We start from the raw sequence: 19076 nt of genomic DNA, 5'->3' as shown, positions 1-19076 counted from the left end.
CTGGAAAGATTTGTGGCAGTAACGGCTTTCTTTGTCCAGACTAATAGAGGACATGAATCATGAATTTTCATGAAAAGAAATATGGGAAGAAAAGAAAGCCCCGATTGGCACCTTGTCCTCGCCACTCTGCCCTCTGCACTGATTGAAAGAAGGGAGGCGCCGTGTCCCGGCGTTCAAGCTGACCAAGCAGACGTTCATTGCAGATGCCTGTGGTGGATTGGAGCCGTGGACAGTGTTTAAATCGGTGTGGCCGGGTTCCTTTCATATTTATGCTTCTGAAAATCTAGATCTCACAGTTAGTGTAATAAGATGAAGAGCATGCTGCGATGAAGGAGCGTGGTCCCACCCCTTTTATTGAATTCAGACTCAGATCTTATTATTGCTTTGTCAGGCCATTTCATACGCCTGTGCACTTTGCTGAAATGAAATTAACATATGCTACCTGCTATGACAGCAGCCCCGTCTCCTAAAAAAAACACATTCCCATCCAACTGACATGCGCTCTCAATTACGTTACCAGGGAAACCTCCAGACACAGATTGAAACGGGAGGTTCACAAACAAAACCACACAACAACAGAATACACTCATCTACATTAGAAAAGTGTGGGGCTTTGGACATTTATACAATCACCGTCCACGGTCAATCACCCAGCCAGACCTGCCGGACCAAACAGAGAAGCTAACCTAGCTAGCACCTGAGGCTAATCCACTACCCAGCATGCTCATGGCTGTTTGATGACAGGAATATTAGCTGGGACTTGAGGCTGGCCAGGCAACGGGAGGTCGCTGACTCTCACATCTTTACAGAGACCGGGCTCCGTCGTGGATTCATCCCAGATTAGGCTCCTCTTGACTGACGGACCACGGGACTGAACTGAGTTTACATCACTGATGCTCGACGCTCAAACATACTCTGAGTTGATGGACGATGTTTACCCCGATGTCTAACTTTGAATGTCATGATGCCGGCCGTTCTATCTGCCCGGAGAACGGGCACGGACCGTGCAACCTCAGCTCAGTGTTGCAGTAAACACACGGACGTCTGACGTGAACTGCACGCCGACGCCACACATGGTGTTTAAAAGATGGCAGAGCTGTTTTGATCGGTTGTCTGTATCTGTTTAGTGCAGGTGGCCCAGTACTGCACCTTTAAATCTCGTTAAGTTTCCTCAGTCAATGAAGATAATGCATTGTGGTTTGAACGGTGAACCATGAAATGTCAGTGATATAACTTCTGGAACGAAACAACTGCAGAAGGACAAAACAAACAAAAAAAATCAGCTTCAGGTCTGTTTGTCCCACTTTGTTTTACCCCGTACTGGTTTTTCCACATGAGACAAATCACATTCAGCTCACAGGGTGGAGTCCATGCAAATACCCATCGCCGGTTTAAATGTGCACTTCCGTATCCTTTCATACAGAAGCTACAGTATGTAGGCCAATCCAGCAGCCTCACTACACAGCGGAAACAGATACAAAGGATTTACGGCCCCTATTTTAATGCAAAAATGCTACATATTGCCGCTGTAATACGCTGTATAATTGTTGGGCTTCTTGTCAATGGAGATCCTTTTTCTTTAATAGGGTTTATAATTAGAAATATAAAGATCTGCATCCTCAGGAAATGCGTTGCCCTTTACGTTAGTCTTTTTTTCCCCACCCAGGATACTTCTGGCGATACAATCTGTGTCCTTTCTCCTAATGATGTTACAGGAGCACGAGTGTGGCGTCACAGCGCACACAGTAGATTTCCACTCCAGGCTGATGGCGAGTTGCCTGTCGCCTACCTCTGTGCCATTTTTAGCCTGCGGCGGCTCTGGCTGGCCTCGTTGCCACCTTGCTGTACGTTGCCACGTGTGGGCAGCCGCTGGCCGGGGGCCCCAAGCATCTCTGCTGCTGCTGCGTTGGTGGGGCTCCCGTGGGACTGGGCTGTGGGCCGGGATGGGGCGAGGCGGAGGACGTGGGGGGGGGGAGCTGGCCGCTGACTGAAGCACACTGGCAGTCTTAAGGAGCACTGCTGAGGGGAAGTCCTGTGCGTTTGAAGTAGGGACCTCAGAAAGCCTGTTTACTCAGGAGGGGGAGGGGGGGAGCTGGCCCGCTGCACAAGAATGCCTGTGTCATGACGGGAGCGGCGGAGAGGAGGAATGCACTCTACAATCCCAACACTGTCGGAGCCGGGCCACAGCTGAGGTGGCAGCCATTTCTTTCTATTTATTTTAGCTCCCTCTCCACTCAATCACCGGCCCTGTCTGCGGCCCGGAGCATCCGTGGAAAATGAAAAATGCCCCCGCGCTTTTATTTATGGCTCGAGATTTCCACGTGTTTGTGTGTGGAGAAAATCGAGAAAACTTTTTGTTATTTTTCCGTAATGTATGTATTTAATTCAGAAGTTCAAAGAGCCGTGTTGTCACCTTCACGCTCAGGCACTTAATTTCACCAGGTGAGAACGCCCGCAGATCTGCACCGAGATGCCTGAAAATGCCTTTTTTTTTCAGCAGCCCTGTGGCTACCCGATTATTACGAGTGGTTATATCGAGAGGCTTATTTTAACCTGATCCTTCCTGTGATGTTAACGGGCTTGAACATTGGAGGAGGTCAATAGCACAGAGACATCCGTCACATTTAGGCGAGGGAGAAGGAGATTTGTTGTGACTCGCCCCGCTGGCAGACTTTCTACCACGCTCACCAAAACGTCTTGAATACACACTACTTGTTAGTCCATGTGCCCTTTGCTTACCAGCCACCGGTGTGTTTGTAAATGGGCTGCGTGAACCAACATGAACCCGTTTTTCTGTTGTTGTTTTTTTAAGTTCAAGGCCTGCAATGTCTCGCTGGCGGAGGTTTATAGACATTATAGTTTGAAGATTTGAATGAAAATGGTCTTAAGTGAAGTCAGCGGGCCCCGGGGGGCCCTTCATGCACACAGTCTGCAAAAGTGATTTACCCTGGAAAAACATTTCCAATTTCTACAAGAGTGGACCACCTGCACCTTTGTGTGCGATTGAAGCAAAAAAAAAAAAAAATCTATAACAGCCTAAAACCATAACAATTATAGCTTTAATAGAGTGCTGTTGAGGCGTATATAATAGGCAGTACATGACTAGCAAAGCCTGAGCCATGAGTCAATGAGTGGGAGTTAATTTTGTCTGTGCTCCATGAATTGATTTAGCGTGTTTGAAGATGAATATTCAATCACTGTCAGAGAGGGTTTGTTACCAGTTAATGAGATTTTCAAGTTCATTGTTTGTTGACACATCACATATGCATTTGAGGGGGAGAAGGGTTTGTGCAAAGTAAAAGCAACCTAAATGGACAGATAGGAAATGGGATCTATTGGTTTTGTGTACATGGACACAGATTGTTTGTTTGTGTGCCGCTGGGAATGGAAAGTGAAGGAGGATCCTTTTATTGTGGTGGATGTAGTGTTAAAGATTTTGAAAATAGTACGTATGGTGTTCAATGCAACACAGGACTTTGAACCACGACACTGGTGTGTGATGTATAGAATAGAATAGCAATATTTTATGAATCCCAGACTGAGAAATTATTTTGACACAGCAGCAGTGGGTCAGCACAATAAGATATATACAGTGTATATATAAACAACAAGAAATAAACCGTACCTATGACTTCTGAAAATAGAGTTGTCTCTGTCTCTCAGAGGCGAGAGAGTTGTTGTGGAATGTGATGGCTTGTTGCAGGAAAGAGTTCCTGTATCTATTGTTGTGACAGCGGAGCTGAAGCCGCCTGTTGGAGGTGCTCCGCCGTCTGACGAGTGATGTCTTCTTTACAGTTTTCATTTTGTTGCTTAATCCCAACTGTGCATAGTTATTTTCAGCCCAAGCTTGATGTTTTCAGTCTAACTCAGTGGTTTTGTTGCCTAAACCTGATATTTTATGCTCCACTTAAGTCAGGCACAATATAACATGCCCATTCCTTTGCCAATGTCAAGGCGCAATATGACTCATTTTCCCTTTGTATGTATAGAATTATTATTATGAATGAATAGGCAAAATAGAATTTCCCCCGCTCATAACGACACCCACGCTCCCCTGTACACAAGTTATCACTAATAACTCATTAATCCAAAGCATCGACCTTAGAATTATTGTTAGTAATAACTTACAGGAACATTGTATGCCATAGTCCACCTTCTATTCACCTCTCTCTCTCTCAAACACGACCACAGCCAGCAAAGTGGCGCTCCGTCATGATGTCCAAAAGTCGAAAAAAAAGATGGACTTAAAATTCACAACACAATTCATCCCTCTACTACCAGTGTGAGCTCACTCTACAGTCTCACTACAGGAAGAGCTGTTTCACGCACTATGGTTATTATCTTCACAGCCATATTGACTGTAAGGGAGCCCGGAGGGACAATTAAGTGAGATTCACCTCTCCTTTGTTTCCTGGAGGAGGACTTTTATGGCCGACCGAGCTGCAGACATGTGAGGGATTCTGCACTTTTCAGTCTTTATGGTGGCAAATTGAATCTGGAGCGCCCTTCTGTAATGCAAAGTGTAGAGTAAGGGATATCCCCGGCCAGTTCATCAGCATTCAAAGCAGGATGAGGGAACAGATGGAGGATTTCATATCGGCGGTGAGACTTTTGACAGCGGTGGCGGCGGCGAGTGTAGAGCTAAGCCCTATTAGGATGGAGGTTAAGTAGCGCCATGCATTCCTCAATATAATCTCCTTTCTTTTTTTTCACAGTCTGATTCAATCTGATTCAGCAAGTGCAGAGGCCACCCAATATCATCCAGTGTGATAATTCACTTCATTTTCATAACAAATGGAGACGTACACTTTGAAGTCTGAATCTGATTTTCCTGTTATATAACCACAAGGAATAATCTGCAGATTGTAAAGAAATGCCTTAGAATGACTGATTTGGTTGTGTTTCCGTGATATTACTTACAGTGAAAAAACAAAACCACTACCAGTCTAGATGACAAGCTGTCACAGAGCTGGTATTATTAGAGCTTATTTCTGCCTGCAGAGATTGGTGTTTCATTGGTGTGTGTGTGTGTGTGTGTGTGTGTGTGTGTGTGTGTGTGTGTGTGTGTGTGTGTGTGTGTGAGTGAGTGAATGATTTGAATGAACACTAAAGAGTGGGGAAAAAAAGAGATTCAACCGACATTATGAGGGGTTTTGTTCCTCTCATTCAAAGGATATGAAACATTCAGAATGTTACAAATATAAGATTGAACTTCTTTCATATAAAGTTCACGGCCCTAATCCCGTGGAATCACCAAACAATACATCAAAACTAATAGAACATAACAAGCAAAAAAGAAAAAAGAGTGTTATCCAACTTTTTCGTGTTCTTCTATTTGATTACATTTTTGTCATGACATTTCACCCTGCAACTAGATATTATTGTCACTATTAATTGATTATTTTTTTAAAAAGTGAAACCCATCCAAGTTCTCCAGAGCGGTTTATAATGAGAAGCTGGAAACAGAAAACCAACCTGACACTTGCAGTCTAGTTTCTCCAACATTGATCTCCAACATCGATCTGACAGAGAACCTGCAGCCACATGACACACTCATGAATATTGATTCCACCCTCAGCCTCACTATATGTAAAATGTAATCGGGGATCAAGGTGTGAGCTTGCTCATTAAGCATTTCAGCATTAAAGCCCTCGGGCAGCTGTCTGACGAAAGCATCTTTGATTTTCACGTAACTGCCTAGTATTTGTGATGTCACGTGTATCCACTCTGATTAAATATGTCTGTTTTTTAAATAAAGTTTCATTTTGCAGCTCTTGTGGCCTCCTGTCTTGTTAACACTTCCACCTCCCCTGTCCCCGTACAGAGCCGGAGCTGGACGTACCCGGGACCCTGGACTCTGTAGCCCGCCAGGTCAACGAGACCGTGCTCCGCCGTCGGCGCCGTGACGCCGGGGAGGACGACTACAACATCGAAATCCTGCTGGGAGTTGACGACTCAGTGGTTCGCTTTCACGGCAAAGAGCACGTGCAGAATTACCTCCTCACTCTCATGAACATCGTGAGTCTATTTACAATTTTTCACATTATTTCACCATTAAAATCACTTGGTTTTGGTGTCTGAGTGTGGCTATATGGAGGGATTTTCATACATTTTTGAGTGTTCAAATACCGGTGAATTTAGAAGCAAATCTGTGTAACAAATGATTGACTAGCAGTTGAACCAAAACATTTTTTATTCACAGATTTATGACTACTAAACTACATTTACAGTTACATTTAGGTCATTTAGCAGACGCTTTTGTCCAAAGCGACTTACAATAAGTACATTTGTCAAAAGAAGGAAACAAAGAAACCACAACGTATCATTGCCGATAAAGTAAGAGCTAAAAATAGAACAAGTGTTAGATCCTCTTCTGAGTAAAGTAGTACCTTAAGAGCAACAGTGCTATGATCAGAGTGCTATAGGTAAGGGGTTTTTTTTGGGGGGGGGGGGGGGGGGGGTTTTAGTCGGTCATGCTATGCTGAGTCGAAGTCTGAACAGGTGAGTCTTGAGCCTTTTTCGGAAGATGGCAAGTAACTCTGCTGTCCTGACATCAGTCGGGAGTTCGTTCCACCACTGAGGCACCAGAACAGAGAAGAGTCTGGACTTTGCTGAGCGACATTTGTTTGATTTCAGCGATGGTGGTACCAGCGGACAGCTGAAGTAGAGGAGCGAAGTGCTCGCTTCGGGGCATGAGGTTTGACCAGTGTTTGAAGGTAGATGGGTGCCGTTCCATTGATGGCCCTGAAGGCCAGTGCCATCGTCTTGAATTGGATGCGTGCTGCAACAGGGAGCCAGTGGAGGTCACGGAGGAGGGGGGTCACATGGGAGAATTTGGGTAGATTGAAGATAAGGCGTGCTGCAGCGTTCTGGATACGCTGCAATGGTTTAGTCGCCGAGATCGGGAGTCCGGCCAGGAGAGAGTTGCAGTAGTCAAGGCGGGAGATGACCAGTGCTTGGACCAGGAGTTGCGTTGCATCCTTTGTGAGGAAGGTCTGAATCCTGCGGATGTTGTAGAGGGCAAATCTGCAGGATCGGGCCACAGCAGTGATGTTGGGGGTGCAGGATAGTTGGTCACAGTGCTGAGCTGTATCTAAATTACTCTTCTGCCTCAAAGCTTTCACATAAATTATAGAACTTCATGTACTGTCGACCTTCTGTCTCCCCAGATCCTCCTCCCCTCCGAAAAAAACAAGCGTGGGTTAATGGTGGGGAGGAACTCCAAGGTTTATTAAGTTTCATGGGATTTTCATCACAAAGTTTTCAGCATAAAAACAGCAGTTACATTTGTTCAGTTCTCGACTTCTTCGAGCTGAGTCAGTGTTATTGAGCACTCCGTCTGGTTTCCCAGGGCCACAAACAATACAGAGGAGATTTCACTGCCCTCTAATCTGCCATCCAAATCACATGCTGACTGTAGCTGGTCATGATCTGAATATATGAGCCGCCAGCGTTAACTACATCTTCTCTCCTGTGGGTCCTCTGTTGTGGTTCAGTGTTATATATCGACAGATCTGGGACGATCATTGAGGACACACAGCTGGCGCTCTGTCCTCGGCTCCGAGGCTGCACAGTTTATCCAAACACTGACACTGCAGTATTTCTTTTTTCTGTGATATATTGTGATGTGAAACATACACCCTACATTTGGTAGACTACATTTGAAATTCACAAGCATCAATCTGGTACGTTTTAAAAAAAGAATCAATTTTGTGCCGTCAATCAAATATCTGAAGTGAAAGGAACGAACAAGGAGCATTAAGGCCATGATTCTGTGTGGCTACATGCGTCTTGCTATCATCGCGACCAATGCAATTAGCCAATTAATTAATTTTACACTTAGCTGTAAAGTTGACCTTGAATCATACACTCCATGCTTCTGAAAAACCCTTTCCCGAAGAAAGGGTTTTTCAAGGGTTCTTGGTAACACTAATGGTTCCAGTAAGAACCATTTTGATCGAGAGAACCCTTTAAAACCCCTTTCCTGAATAAAAGGTTTTAAAAGGGTTCTTGGTAACGCTAAGGGTTCCAGTAAGAACTATTTTGATCCAGAGAACCGTTTTTGGAAGAAAGAGTTCTTCAGGGATTGTTGGAAGCATGGATCCTGTGTCACCAGGGAATACTTCCTGATAACACTTACCAATAATGGTGCAAAATAAAATTCCTTGTGAGTACTGATACAAATACTTTTCATATCCATTTTTTTGTTTATTTGTTTTTTTCTTCTTCTCCAGATCCTGTTGATCAAACTGTAACATAATTGCCCATCTTGGGATTTGAACACCTGCTACCCAGTCTAAAGTCACTGGCAGTAGTGACTGAGCTAACCTGCTAGCTGGGTGGGGTCATCAGGTCCACCATACTAGTCTATTGCCTTACACCTTCTGATCAGACATACAAATAATGGCAGTCCTGAAACTGAAATGTTCTGTTACCAATTTATTTTCACAACCATTAATTATAAGAAAGCAAGACCTTCATCAGCCAATCTTGTTGACCCAGGCAAAGATTAGCTGTGACTGGGATTTTAACCCCCACTCTCCAAATCTAAAGTGTGTACCATTACCCACTGAGCTATCCAGCAGAACGTGTAGAGCAGGGACTCCTCTGACTCGCCACACTCATTCGCACAGCCAGGTTGACAGCTCCTTCATGTCAGTGGTCAGACAGAGAGCGCTGATCATGTGTCTGTTTAGCTCTGTCTGTATAATGTGTGACTTCTGCTTTTAGGTCACAGGTTCAATTCCCATGTTGACAGATTATCATACCTTGCTGATTGCACTTCCAAACAATTAGCTCAGTTGGCTAGGAGCTGGTTCTTGGTGCCAGACGTGGGTTTAAGCCCCAGCAAGGGTGATAATGGTAATACATCAAAATACCTGGTAGTCTTTGTGAAACAAATGTACAAAATTTTAGAGTCATGGTAGATGATGTTTGACAAAAACATATCAGCATTTTTATCCCAAAAACTGTTTTTTTGTTTTTTTGTTTACAGTGGTTTCAAATCTGTCAGCGCGACAGTGAATGGCTTACTCAATTTGTGAAGCCACAGTTGAGTTGCCATTTGCCAATTAGCTCAGTGTGATAGACAATGGTGACTTTGGGGCTACCGCATCAGGGTTTGTTGATGCCGGGAATTGAACCTTGATCTCGCAGGGGAAAGGGCAAGGTTTGGTGTGTTGGGCCTGCGAGCTGGCACAATGGCTGCTGTCATCTGTGAGTTAAGAGCTGGTTGCCCCATGGATTGCACCATATAGTCTGGTCTTCACCCTCTACAAGCCAGGTGTGACATACCAATAGTGATTACTGCGAACAGAACAGAACAAAGAAGAACAGAAGAGAGAGAGAACAGAAGAAACTTCAGAGAATCAAGGTGAGCTAAATAGAATATCTTATTTCAGCATGCTTGACCCTAGCTGAGGACTTTTATGGTGAAAGGTGGACTAAGCATTTGTTTCGTGTTATGTTTTGTTCGTTTGCTTGTTTGTTTGTTTTCTTGTAGAAATTACTTACACAGCTTGGATGAAAGCCGAAGTGTGCCATTGGCTTGAAAAAGAGGGTTTTGCTGAGATTTCCATTATTGTAATAATACGTAACATTTTGATGCTTGTTACATAAGTATGAAAAGTATTTTAACATTATTTAAATCAATGTGAAAACTTTGTGGGGTTCCCTCACTTTCTCATGATTCTGTTCCACTGTCACGATAACTACATACAGTATGTACTCTGATTCCCTTCATTGGACCATGCATTATTTTATTGTTTGTAGATAGCTTACAATAAGGCACAGTAAATGCACCTTGGATTGATGGAACTAAAACTCTTTTTTTGTCTCCCCTTTCTGCCATGTCACCGTTGCTGGAGATTACACAAATCCACGACTGAGGACAGCATGATGTGTCCGGCCTGTCATGTTGCTGATTCCACTGGACCTATGCTGACTTTTGACCTGTTCTCCCCTGGGACCTACACAGCCTGTTCTGTTGGACTATCTTTAAATAAATGTTTTTCTCATTAAAATGTTTTGAATGTTTGTTCAATGTCAACATGATAAATGACCACAATATAATATGAACTAAACTGATCTGTAGAATACAATATGGTTCTTTATAGAACCCTCAGAGGACAAGACCGTTATTTGTGAAAACCTTTGAAAAGGGATGTTTTTAGATCCCCCTGTGTGAGGTCTAGATGAAACCCTTGAAACATGAAAGGGTTCTTGGTGGAACTCCTTTTGTAGGTTCTAGATGAAACCCTTGAAACATGAAAGGGTTCTTAGTGCAATTCCCTGTGTGGGTTCTAGATGAAACCCTTGAAATCTGAAAGGGTTTTTAGTGGAACTCCTTGTGTGGGTTCTAGATAAAACCCTTGAAAAACGAAAGGGTTCTTAGTGGAACTCCCTGTGTGGGTTCTAGACGTAACCCTTGAAAAATGGTTAGGGTTCTTAGTGGAACTCCCTGTGCAGGTTCTAGATGAAACCCTTGAAATATGAAAGGGTTCTTAGTGGAACTCCCTGCGTGGGTTCTTTGTAGAACCTCTCATGGGGGGTTCTGGGTGGAACCTTACACACACAGTTCTAGGTATAACCCTTTATGTGTGGTTCTCGGTAGAACCTTCCAAAAGGGTTCCAGGTGGAACCTTTATAAAAGGTTCTACCTGGAGCCAAAAAGGGTTCTCCTATGAGGACAAGCCGAAGAACCTTATATGGTTGTACTTAGCTATTTTATTTCTAAGAGTGTAGAAGCTTACTGTGTGAGCGCTAGATCACAAACTAGATGGATCCAGATCCAGTGAGGATGCCGCTCTGCTACTGGTGTGTGTCCGGGTCACCCGTCGCTCCTCTGTACTCCAAATAGTTGACTGGTTGTAAAAATTCTAAGTTCCCAGATGGCAAGGCCAAAAAAAATGCTGGACTCGAGGTTTAAAACCCTCGTCCAAAAATTTTTGATGGACAACGAATTGTAATGATTGTGAAGGACGAGAACCGTGTGAGTTCTCCTTTTGTATCGTCATCTATCATGGCGGTGTGGTTGACTTAATTGCACATCCTGCCATGTGACTATTGCACATCTCAAACGTCGTTTGAAATAATAACTTTGCTCAGCCGCTCCGTTGCAACACAAAGGAGAGTGCCGTTAATCGCCCGCGGGGGTTATCCCGCCAGCTTGATGTAGTTGCATTTCAGCGGCATTTAATCAAAAGATGCTCTTTGTCGGCGTAGCAATCAATTCTGACACTTCGGGAAGCAGATTAGAATAGTAGTGATTGCTTATCAGATAGTCACAGAGGTTTAGGGAAAATGACGGTGGAGCCACATGTGACGAGGCCTCTAAAGAGACATCGTTCCTACGGAGACACAGCTGCTGTTCCTCTGCAACAAGTCTGCCGATGAGCAAACCGTCCCTGATGGAAGGGGTGGACGATGCATGCATATACATACAGTTAGCACATGTAAATGCAAATCCCGAAAGGCGTCGGATGATGGTTCTTTGTACTGATGACGTGGGGGAGAACAATTGGACTTAAAACATAAGAAGCAGCGAGCCAGTGGCATCAGACCAACTGATTGGATGATCCTTGTCTGTGTCAGCGGGAGATATAAGAGGCCACCACAAACATGCCGTTGGTTTTATCGGGGGGGCTGTGTTCCTGATCATGTCATGTGAAGGCGTCGCCCCAGAAATGTTTTTAAGATCCTTTTCAGCAAAAAGATAATCCTTGCAGACGCAGGTGCTGATTGCATAATTGAGTTATCGCTCTTCCTCCGCGGTCCTTTACCTTTTGTCTGTAAAACAAAGTGATGTGAGAACAGGGAGTGGGTGAGAAGTGCTGCTGCAGCACAGCCTGATGGGAAGCATGAGGTGTTTTTGGAGCATTACAAACATGTAGTAGTAACCTGGAAAACATGTATGCACCAGAGAAGCAACATCACAGGTACAGATACCCAGCCCTAGTATATATATCTATAATTCAGAGATACAATACGGTGCAGTGTGCATGGCTCCCCTCTCACCTTCCATGCTTTCTTTCTGTCCTCCCCCTGTCTTCTTCCCTTCTCCTCTGAATGGTTAATGGCTGTATTTCCTGTATACAGCAGGGAACGTCATGGATGCTCTCTTATTCTCTTTTCTCCTTCTGTCCTCTCTCCTCTCCTTCTGTCCTCTCTCTTCTCCTTCTGTATTCTCTCTTCTCCTTACGCCCTCTCTCTTCTCCTTCTGTCCTCTCTCTTCTCCTTCTGTATTCTCTCTTCTCCTTACGCCCTCTCTTTTCTCCTTCTGTCCTCTCTCTTCTCCTTCTGTCCTCTCTCTTCTCCTTCCGCCCTCTCTCTTCTCCTTCTGTCATCTCTCTTCTCCTTCTGTCCTCTCTCTTCTCCTTCTGTCCTCTCTCTTCTCCTTCCGCCCTCTCTCTTCTCCTTCTGTCATCTCTCTTCTCCTTCTGTCCTCTCTCTTCTCCTTCTGTCCTCTCTCTTCTCCTTACGCCCTCTCTCTTCTCCTTACGCCCTCTCTCTTCTCCTTCTGTCCTTTCTTTTCTTACTCTTGTTTTGTCTCGCCTGTTCTTTTCTCCTCAGTCCAGTTTTTCTCCATTCTCATCTCGTCTCCTCTTGCATCCTTCTGTCCTCTCCACCTCTTCTCTTCCCATCTCTCCTCTCCTCCTCTCCTTGCCCATTCTGTCCTTCTATCCTCTCATCCCGTATCTCTCCTCTCTTTTCTCTTTCTATTACTCTATTCTACTATTCTCATGAGACTCCATCAGTGAGCCCTGCGCTCTTAGGGACAACTTGTATTTATGAACTCAGAGACCAGAGTTCTCTCTGCATTTTATTCTCCGTCTCATAAGATGCTTGGCTGCTCACTCATCCTGCTGTACTCTGAAAATCCAATTTAGTTAAATGCGTGGTTCGCCCGGTCCTGTCTTCTGTTCACACATTATGTCAGCTGAGAACAGAGTGTGCTCGGCCTTTGTTGTACAACAGACGTACATGGGAATGAAACGCTTCACCCGGTGGCTTCAGTTTCCTGACTCTGGCCGTCAAAGAACAATAACAGCTTGATATGTGCTGCACATTTCTCATGAGAGCCTCGGGTGAGTGCTCTCACACGTCGACTCGCTCACCATGAAACGCTCCGGTGGGAAGTTACGTTCTATCCAATCCTGCATCTCGTTAAATTACACCTTCAGCCAACGTTGGCGTGCCAACAGACAAGATATTACAGTTTTTCTCAGTGGCGTTGGTGCTTTTCTCACATCACTATTAACATTTTCATAGCAGTTAGTGCATTTCTCAAAACAATTAGTGCAAACTGCAAAACCTAGTGGATAACCTGCAAAAGCACGTCACTTGCTCAAAATGGATAGTCCATTCCTCCAAAGCAAGTATTCATGTCAATGAAACTGCCAGTGTCATCAAATGAGAAGTCTTGACACCATCGTTTATGAACAAGATATTCAAATGGCTTTGTCATGTTTTCGTTATGACAGTTTATTCTCTCAGTGTTTTCCAAAGCAAAAAAAGTTCAGAACTCGGTGAGACTACCTGACAATGCTCAAGACAGCACTAAACACTACTGGTACAGCCATTTGAAAACTACAGTAAAGTTACACATTTCTGTAGTTAGGGGAGTAAGTGAGTACAAGACAGTTTACTGTATATGCTCTTTGCAATTCTACAGCATTGTGCAAAAGAAAAATACACACTTATTTAGAACAAACATAAGAAACACCCTTTTGGTAGAGCTGTGCACAAATGTGAACAATATAACAGTACATATTGTAATTGAACACAGGTAAATCATGCTGGTACATCCAGACGTTCCTGTCTGTCTGGCAACATATTTTCATCTACATCACAACGGATATCATCCCTTGCAATGCAGCGAGGAAAGTATCTCCTGGAGTGAGTGAAAGCTGAAGTTCACCTGAGAGCAACTGTTCAATTTAGGAGACATTTCCAGGAAAAAAATTATAAAGAAAGGTATAAAATTAGCTTGACAGAATTTGATAACTAGTTCAACAATTTTGTATGTAATGACTCAAGCAATGAAATGAAGACTATTATTTTTATTGGGAATGACTCTTCAGCATCCATAAGTATAGTTCATTTTGACTGACATGACATAAGCAAATGATAATGTTATAAAACAGCAGAGAATTGTATGAAACCAACTGATACATGTCCAAAAGCATTTGCAATTTGTTCAGAGGAAGGAGGAATTGCTACTATGATGTGCACAAATGACTAAATGTTGTGGAGGTTGAACTAATAGTTATGAGAATTTTCATTCTGATCTGAGAAAAGCACCAAAGCGACTGAGAAAAACTGTAAAAACAGTGAAGAGTTTGTAGCTCATTTGTCAGGATGATAATCAGCATTTCTGAATCACGAAAAGATGCACATTGTGTAAATGATTGGCTTATGTGCAAAATCATCCTGATAAACTCCACAACCCCCAAAAAACAATAAAGAAATAGTAGTCACATGTCGTCAATAGGGTCTGGAAGCAGCGATTCCACATTACAGTTTCACGAGTCAGCCCTCTTAATGGGACTAAAGACTGCATGACTTAATTGACCTCTGTTGGTGACATGTGGGACAGCAACTACATTTATGTTTAAATGATCAAATTATCTCAAACAGCATCTTTGTGATGGTTAATAGACACTCAAATGGTGTTTTTTCAAAACTTTGGTTCTGAATAATGGAGTCCAGTACAACACCAAGACTCACTACAGGCTCACATATTAAACCATATGAACTGATATATTTTAGTATGTATTGCACGCCTGTTGTTTTGGATTGCATTATCAATATGTAGACGATGCTGGAGAGAGAGTTGCATGCTTATAATAAAATAATAATCAATTTGAATAAGATGATTCAGCAAATTAATTAATTGTGTGTTTCTGCAAGATATGGAACATTTATTATGAAACATATTTTTGGTTCAGAAACTTCAATCCAGAATATTAAACGTATTCCGTGGTTTGCGGAAATGTACAACGCCAACATCGTTCTCTGGCTCATTTCGACATCAGAAGCAGAAGAGCTAGCATGAGATGAACCTGAAGCCTCCGACTTTACTGTGATGAAACACTGAATTATAGTTGAAAAAATGTGATTCGATGTTATGTCAATGCTGCTCCGTGTGCACTATTGCATTAATTATAATAATAATAATAATAATAATAATAATAATAATAATAATAATAATAATAAGTATTATTATTATTAGTCAGCTTACATTGCATACATTCAGACAACCCTGTAATAAAAAAATTCTAGATTGAATACAAAACGTGCAGACAGCATGTGAGAGGACAACAGAACTGTACATTTGTGGAGAGATTACACTGAATACAGTAGGTTTTTGAGATTTGACATTTCCGCTGATGGAGCCGAGTCATGTGAGTGATATTGATCAGTGGCCCCAGCAATCCCCCGCTTGGATTGTGGAACAGATGGATCGTGGCCATTTCCAGCTGCAGACCAGTGGACGTGAGCTGGATAGATCCGGTCAGACGTGAGTCCGAACACATACAGAGAGAGGAAGCGAGTCCAGTGGTGTAAATGTAGAAGTTGCAATGATGCGACGCGTCTTCGTGAGTGATGGAATGATACGGTGAAGGCGGTTCTGTGAGGACAGTTCACCACGTGATCACACGCCGCTGGAATATGTCCCTCCTATTGGAAATCACTGACATATTGCGTAATGAGGCGGATGAACTCAGTGAGAAACCGTTGGCCCAAAGCAAATGAAACCCACCGTGACGCCACGTGTCGACTCGGCCCGCGTGCACCTGGTTGCTGATGAGGTTTTATACATCATATACATGTACGGAGTCAGGGAGCCAGACAAGATGCTGATTGTTCACTGGCTTGATGGTGCTTACTGTACGCTCCATCGCTTATTGTCAAAACAGCAGCGATTAAGACAGATGATGGGCGAATACACACACACACACACACGCATCCTGCCGAGCCTGTTAAAGGTCAGCTGTCAATAAAATATCCTTATCCTTGTTTCCAGTTGAAAAGCAAAGACATGGAAGAGGGAAATCAGCTCATGGGCTTTACTTCCGAGTGTGAGATGAGGAGAGGACTACAAGTGTGTCCACAGTTCAAAAGTACATCTGTCAGTTGCTCTGAATGACCAAATGCAATGAAAAGCGTCTGACATGGACGTTTTGAAGTATTGTTTTAAAGGCTGAACACGGACCAACAACAATGACTTTGTTTCAATTTTGGATCCTCACGTCCATGTTTGTTTGGAGAGATAAAAAGCAATGGATTTTCACCAGAGGATGATATTTTATTAAATAAACAATTGAATAAGTAATAATAATAATAATGATAATAAAACAATTTCACATCTGGTTAAACTTTTAATCTCTATCCTATGAATTAAAACATTAGGGTTTAACGGGTGACCTGTTGCCTAGACAGCGTTTCCCTAAAATACTGCTCGTTCTGTCGTGTTGCTGTTTCAAATCCGACGCCTGCAGGTCGCCGTGGGAGCACAATGTCATTTATCGCTTTCATAGCTGCTTAACAGGCCGTTACAACGTAGGGCGAGTCACATGCTGTGTATCGATCTTCTCATCTTAACTCCCGGGAAGAAGGCGAAAACACGTTTCCTTAAAATGTCGAACTCATTGCTCTGTAATAAAATAGAATAGTATAAACATTTCATTAAAATACATTTGGATATTATCCAGGATTAATTTCATACCGAGGTAAAATGAAAAGTCAAAGAGAATGATGAGACAGGCTCGGACACTGCATCTTGAGGTTGATAAGTGAACACGCAATGATTCAACAGGATCCCAGACAGCCTCGGATACTGTGAGCGACTGGTCACTTCAGGGGAAATTTGATCCGACTGGCTGATTGAAAACACACAAGTCTGTGGAAGCCACAGTAAGAAAGAACACAAGGTGAGAAACAGCGAGATGGAAATGGACAAAAAAAAAGAAACCTGTTCACCTTTTCTGATGGAAAATGTTTGTCTGGCTCTTTGTGAAGAGCCCTTCGCTGACCAGGCTCACCCTTCCCTTGACGTCGCTTCAACACCGGTCTAAATACTGAACATATTGGGTGTGTTTTATTGTTCTGTGAGGCTGTCCTTCTCCCACATAATAACATATTTGAACCGTTCCCATGAGACACGGCTTCTCTTGTTTTTGCATTGTCACTGACTCCCATCTGTCATTGATGAGTAGAAATCCTATTTGGCATATGACAGTTTTAGGGCTGTGCTGAATATTCGTGAGGAGAAAGTGTCCTAGAGCTTGTTATAAAATAACAAGCATAAAATTACCAAAGTGTCCTTGGGCAAGATACTGCACCCCAAATTGACGCTGAAGGCGTGTGAATGTGTGTGAATGAGTCGTATTAGACCCTGATGTGCAGGCAGCTCCTCTGCCATGAGTGTGAATGTAGAGGTAAATGTAGTATAAATCCCCTCGAGTGGTGGAGGAGACTGTATCTCTGCAAATCCATCTGTTAACCGTTTAATTCTAACATATAAAGATGCTCATTAAGACCTGTTTTTCCACCTCCGTGGCAGCCGTGGCTTGTGAGGAGTGATATCATAATGAGAGGTTGCTCGCCCTTGAGCGTTCACTCACCCTCTCAAAAAGCTTGAAAACGGTCACAGGCATGTGATTACAGTCATTCGTCGAATGAAGAAGTATGGTTTGTTTTTCTCGCTCACGCCCTCCGATGAGTTGAAAGTAGAAACCTGGAATTAACGAGATAGGGGGTTCTAATGTGTCACATGGTATCTGATGACGTCTTCCCTCTTGTTTCTCAGGTGAACGAGATTTACCACGATGAGTCTCTGGGCGTCCACATCAACGTGGTCCTGGTGAGGATGATCATGCTGGGCTATGCCAAGGTGGGTTTCACAGCGGAAAGAAAAAAAACAACGACAGGAGAAACATTTGCCTCCCGGAGAGCAAAGGATTGGTTTGTAGGAGAAGACGGAGACGTGCTTCTCCTCCCTCTTCACTGAGACGGATCACATCCCAAATCTGTTAAAATTCTGCCCTCACTTTGCATTTACTCAGCTGCTTTCACATAAGGCTAAATACAGACAATTGGCTGCTATAGAGCTGTTATAAGCAAGAAAATGTGAAACTGAACTGTGGCGGAATAAAAAGTGGTGTTTTGAAAAAAAGGTACCCAATCAGCAGATTATTATTTTTAAATGATAAAAAAACAGCAGCAAAAATAAATTTCCGACACACCGACAACCGCTCGCTTGCTCTGAAGGGGCCCAAACTTTCCAGAAAGATGGCATTGAAAAAATGTATTATTTATGGGGCTATGTTTGGAGGTGTTGCTGCTGCAGATCAGTACAGAGACTCCCTCCCCTCCCTGCCTCCCCTCCCCTCCCCTCCCTCCACACACTTTAAGTCCAGGTACAGCAATGTTGTGTTTGCTGTGGCGAAACAAGAGCTCTGACCCTGAGGTGATCGTCAACCCATCATCACTGGCTGTTACAGCAAACAGAGTGAGAATGAAAAGGAGCACAAAAACAGAACCAACACTACAGAGCAGGCAGCTATTTAATTCTAATGCTCAATCTCGTGTTTAAACTATTTTAAATGCCCTAATGCCTGCTAGCTCACACACAACATCACAGTAATGTGAGGACCATTTAATACCAATCACAAATGCATCGCTCTTTCCAAACAGACAGACAGGTAACCAGTCCGTCACAGGGCCGACATGTAGAGACAGACAGGTAACCAGTCTATCACAGGGAGACATGTAGAGACAGACAGGTAACCAGTCTATCACAGGGAGACATGTAGAGACAGACAGGTAACCAGTCTATCACAGGGCCGACATGTAGAGACAGACAGGTAACCAGTCTATCACAGGGCCGACATGTAGAGACAGACAGGTAACCAGTCTATCACAGGGCCGACATGTAGAGACAGACAGGTAACCAGTCTATCACAGGGCTGACATGTAGAGACAGACAGGTAACCAGTCTATCACAGGGCTGACATGTAGAGAGGAATCGAACCCGAGACCCTCTCGCTGTGAGGCCATTCTGGGTCATTAAA

The 19076-nt window shown here is 43.5% G+C and overlaps 1 protein-coding gene across 2 annotated transcripts in view; it reads left to right on the top strand.

Annotated features, from left to right (window-relative positions):
• The window catches only part of adamts3 (ADAM metallopeptidase with thrombospondin type 1 motif, 3), a 125388-nt gene that overhangs the window by 42929 nt on the left and 63383 nt on the right, over window positions 1-19076 (top strand). For both annotated transcript variants that reach the window (XM_084024342.1, XM_084024343.1), the window contains exons 5-6: window positions 5825-6018; window positions 17813-17896. In XM_084024342.1, the coding sequence (XP_083880468.1) occupies window positions 5825-6018; window positions 17813-17896 (278 nt within the window). The remainder of the gene's footprint in view (window positions 1-5824; window positions 6019-17812; window positions 17897-19076) is intronic.

The sequence above is a fragment of the Eutrigla gurnardus genome (genome assembly GCF_963514095.1).
Source record: "Eutrigla gurnardus genome assembly, chromosome: 13".
NCBI classification, from domain to species: Eukaryota; Metazoa; Chordata; class Actinopteri; order Perciformes; family Triglidae; genus Eutrigla; species Eutrigla gurnardus.
This window is presented reverse-complemented; position numbering and strand designations above follow the sequence as displayed.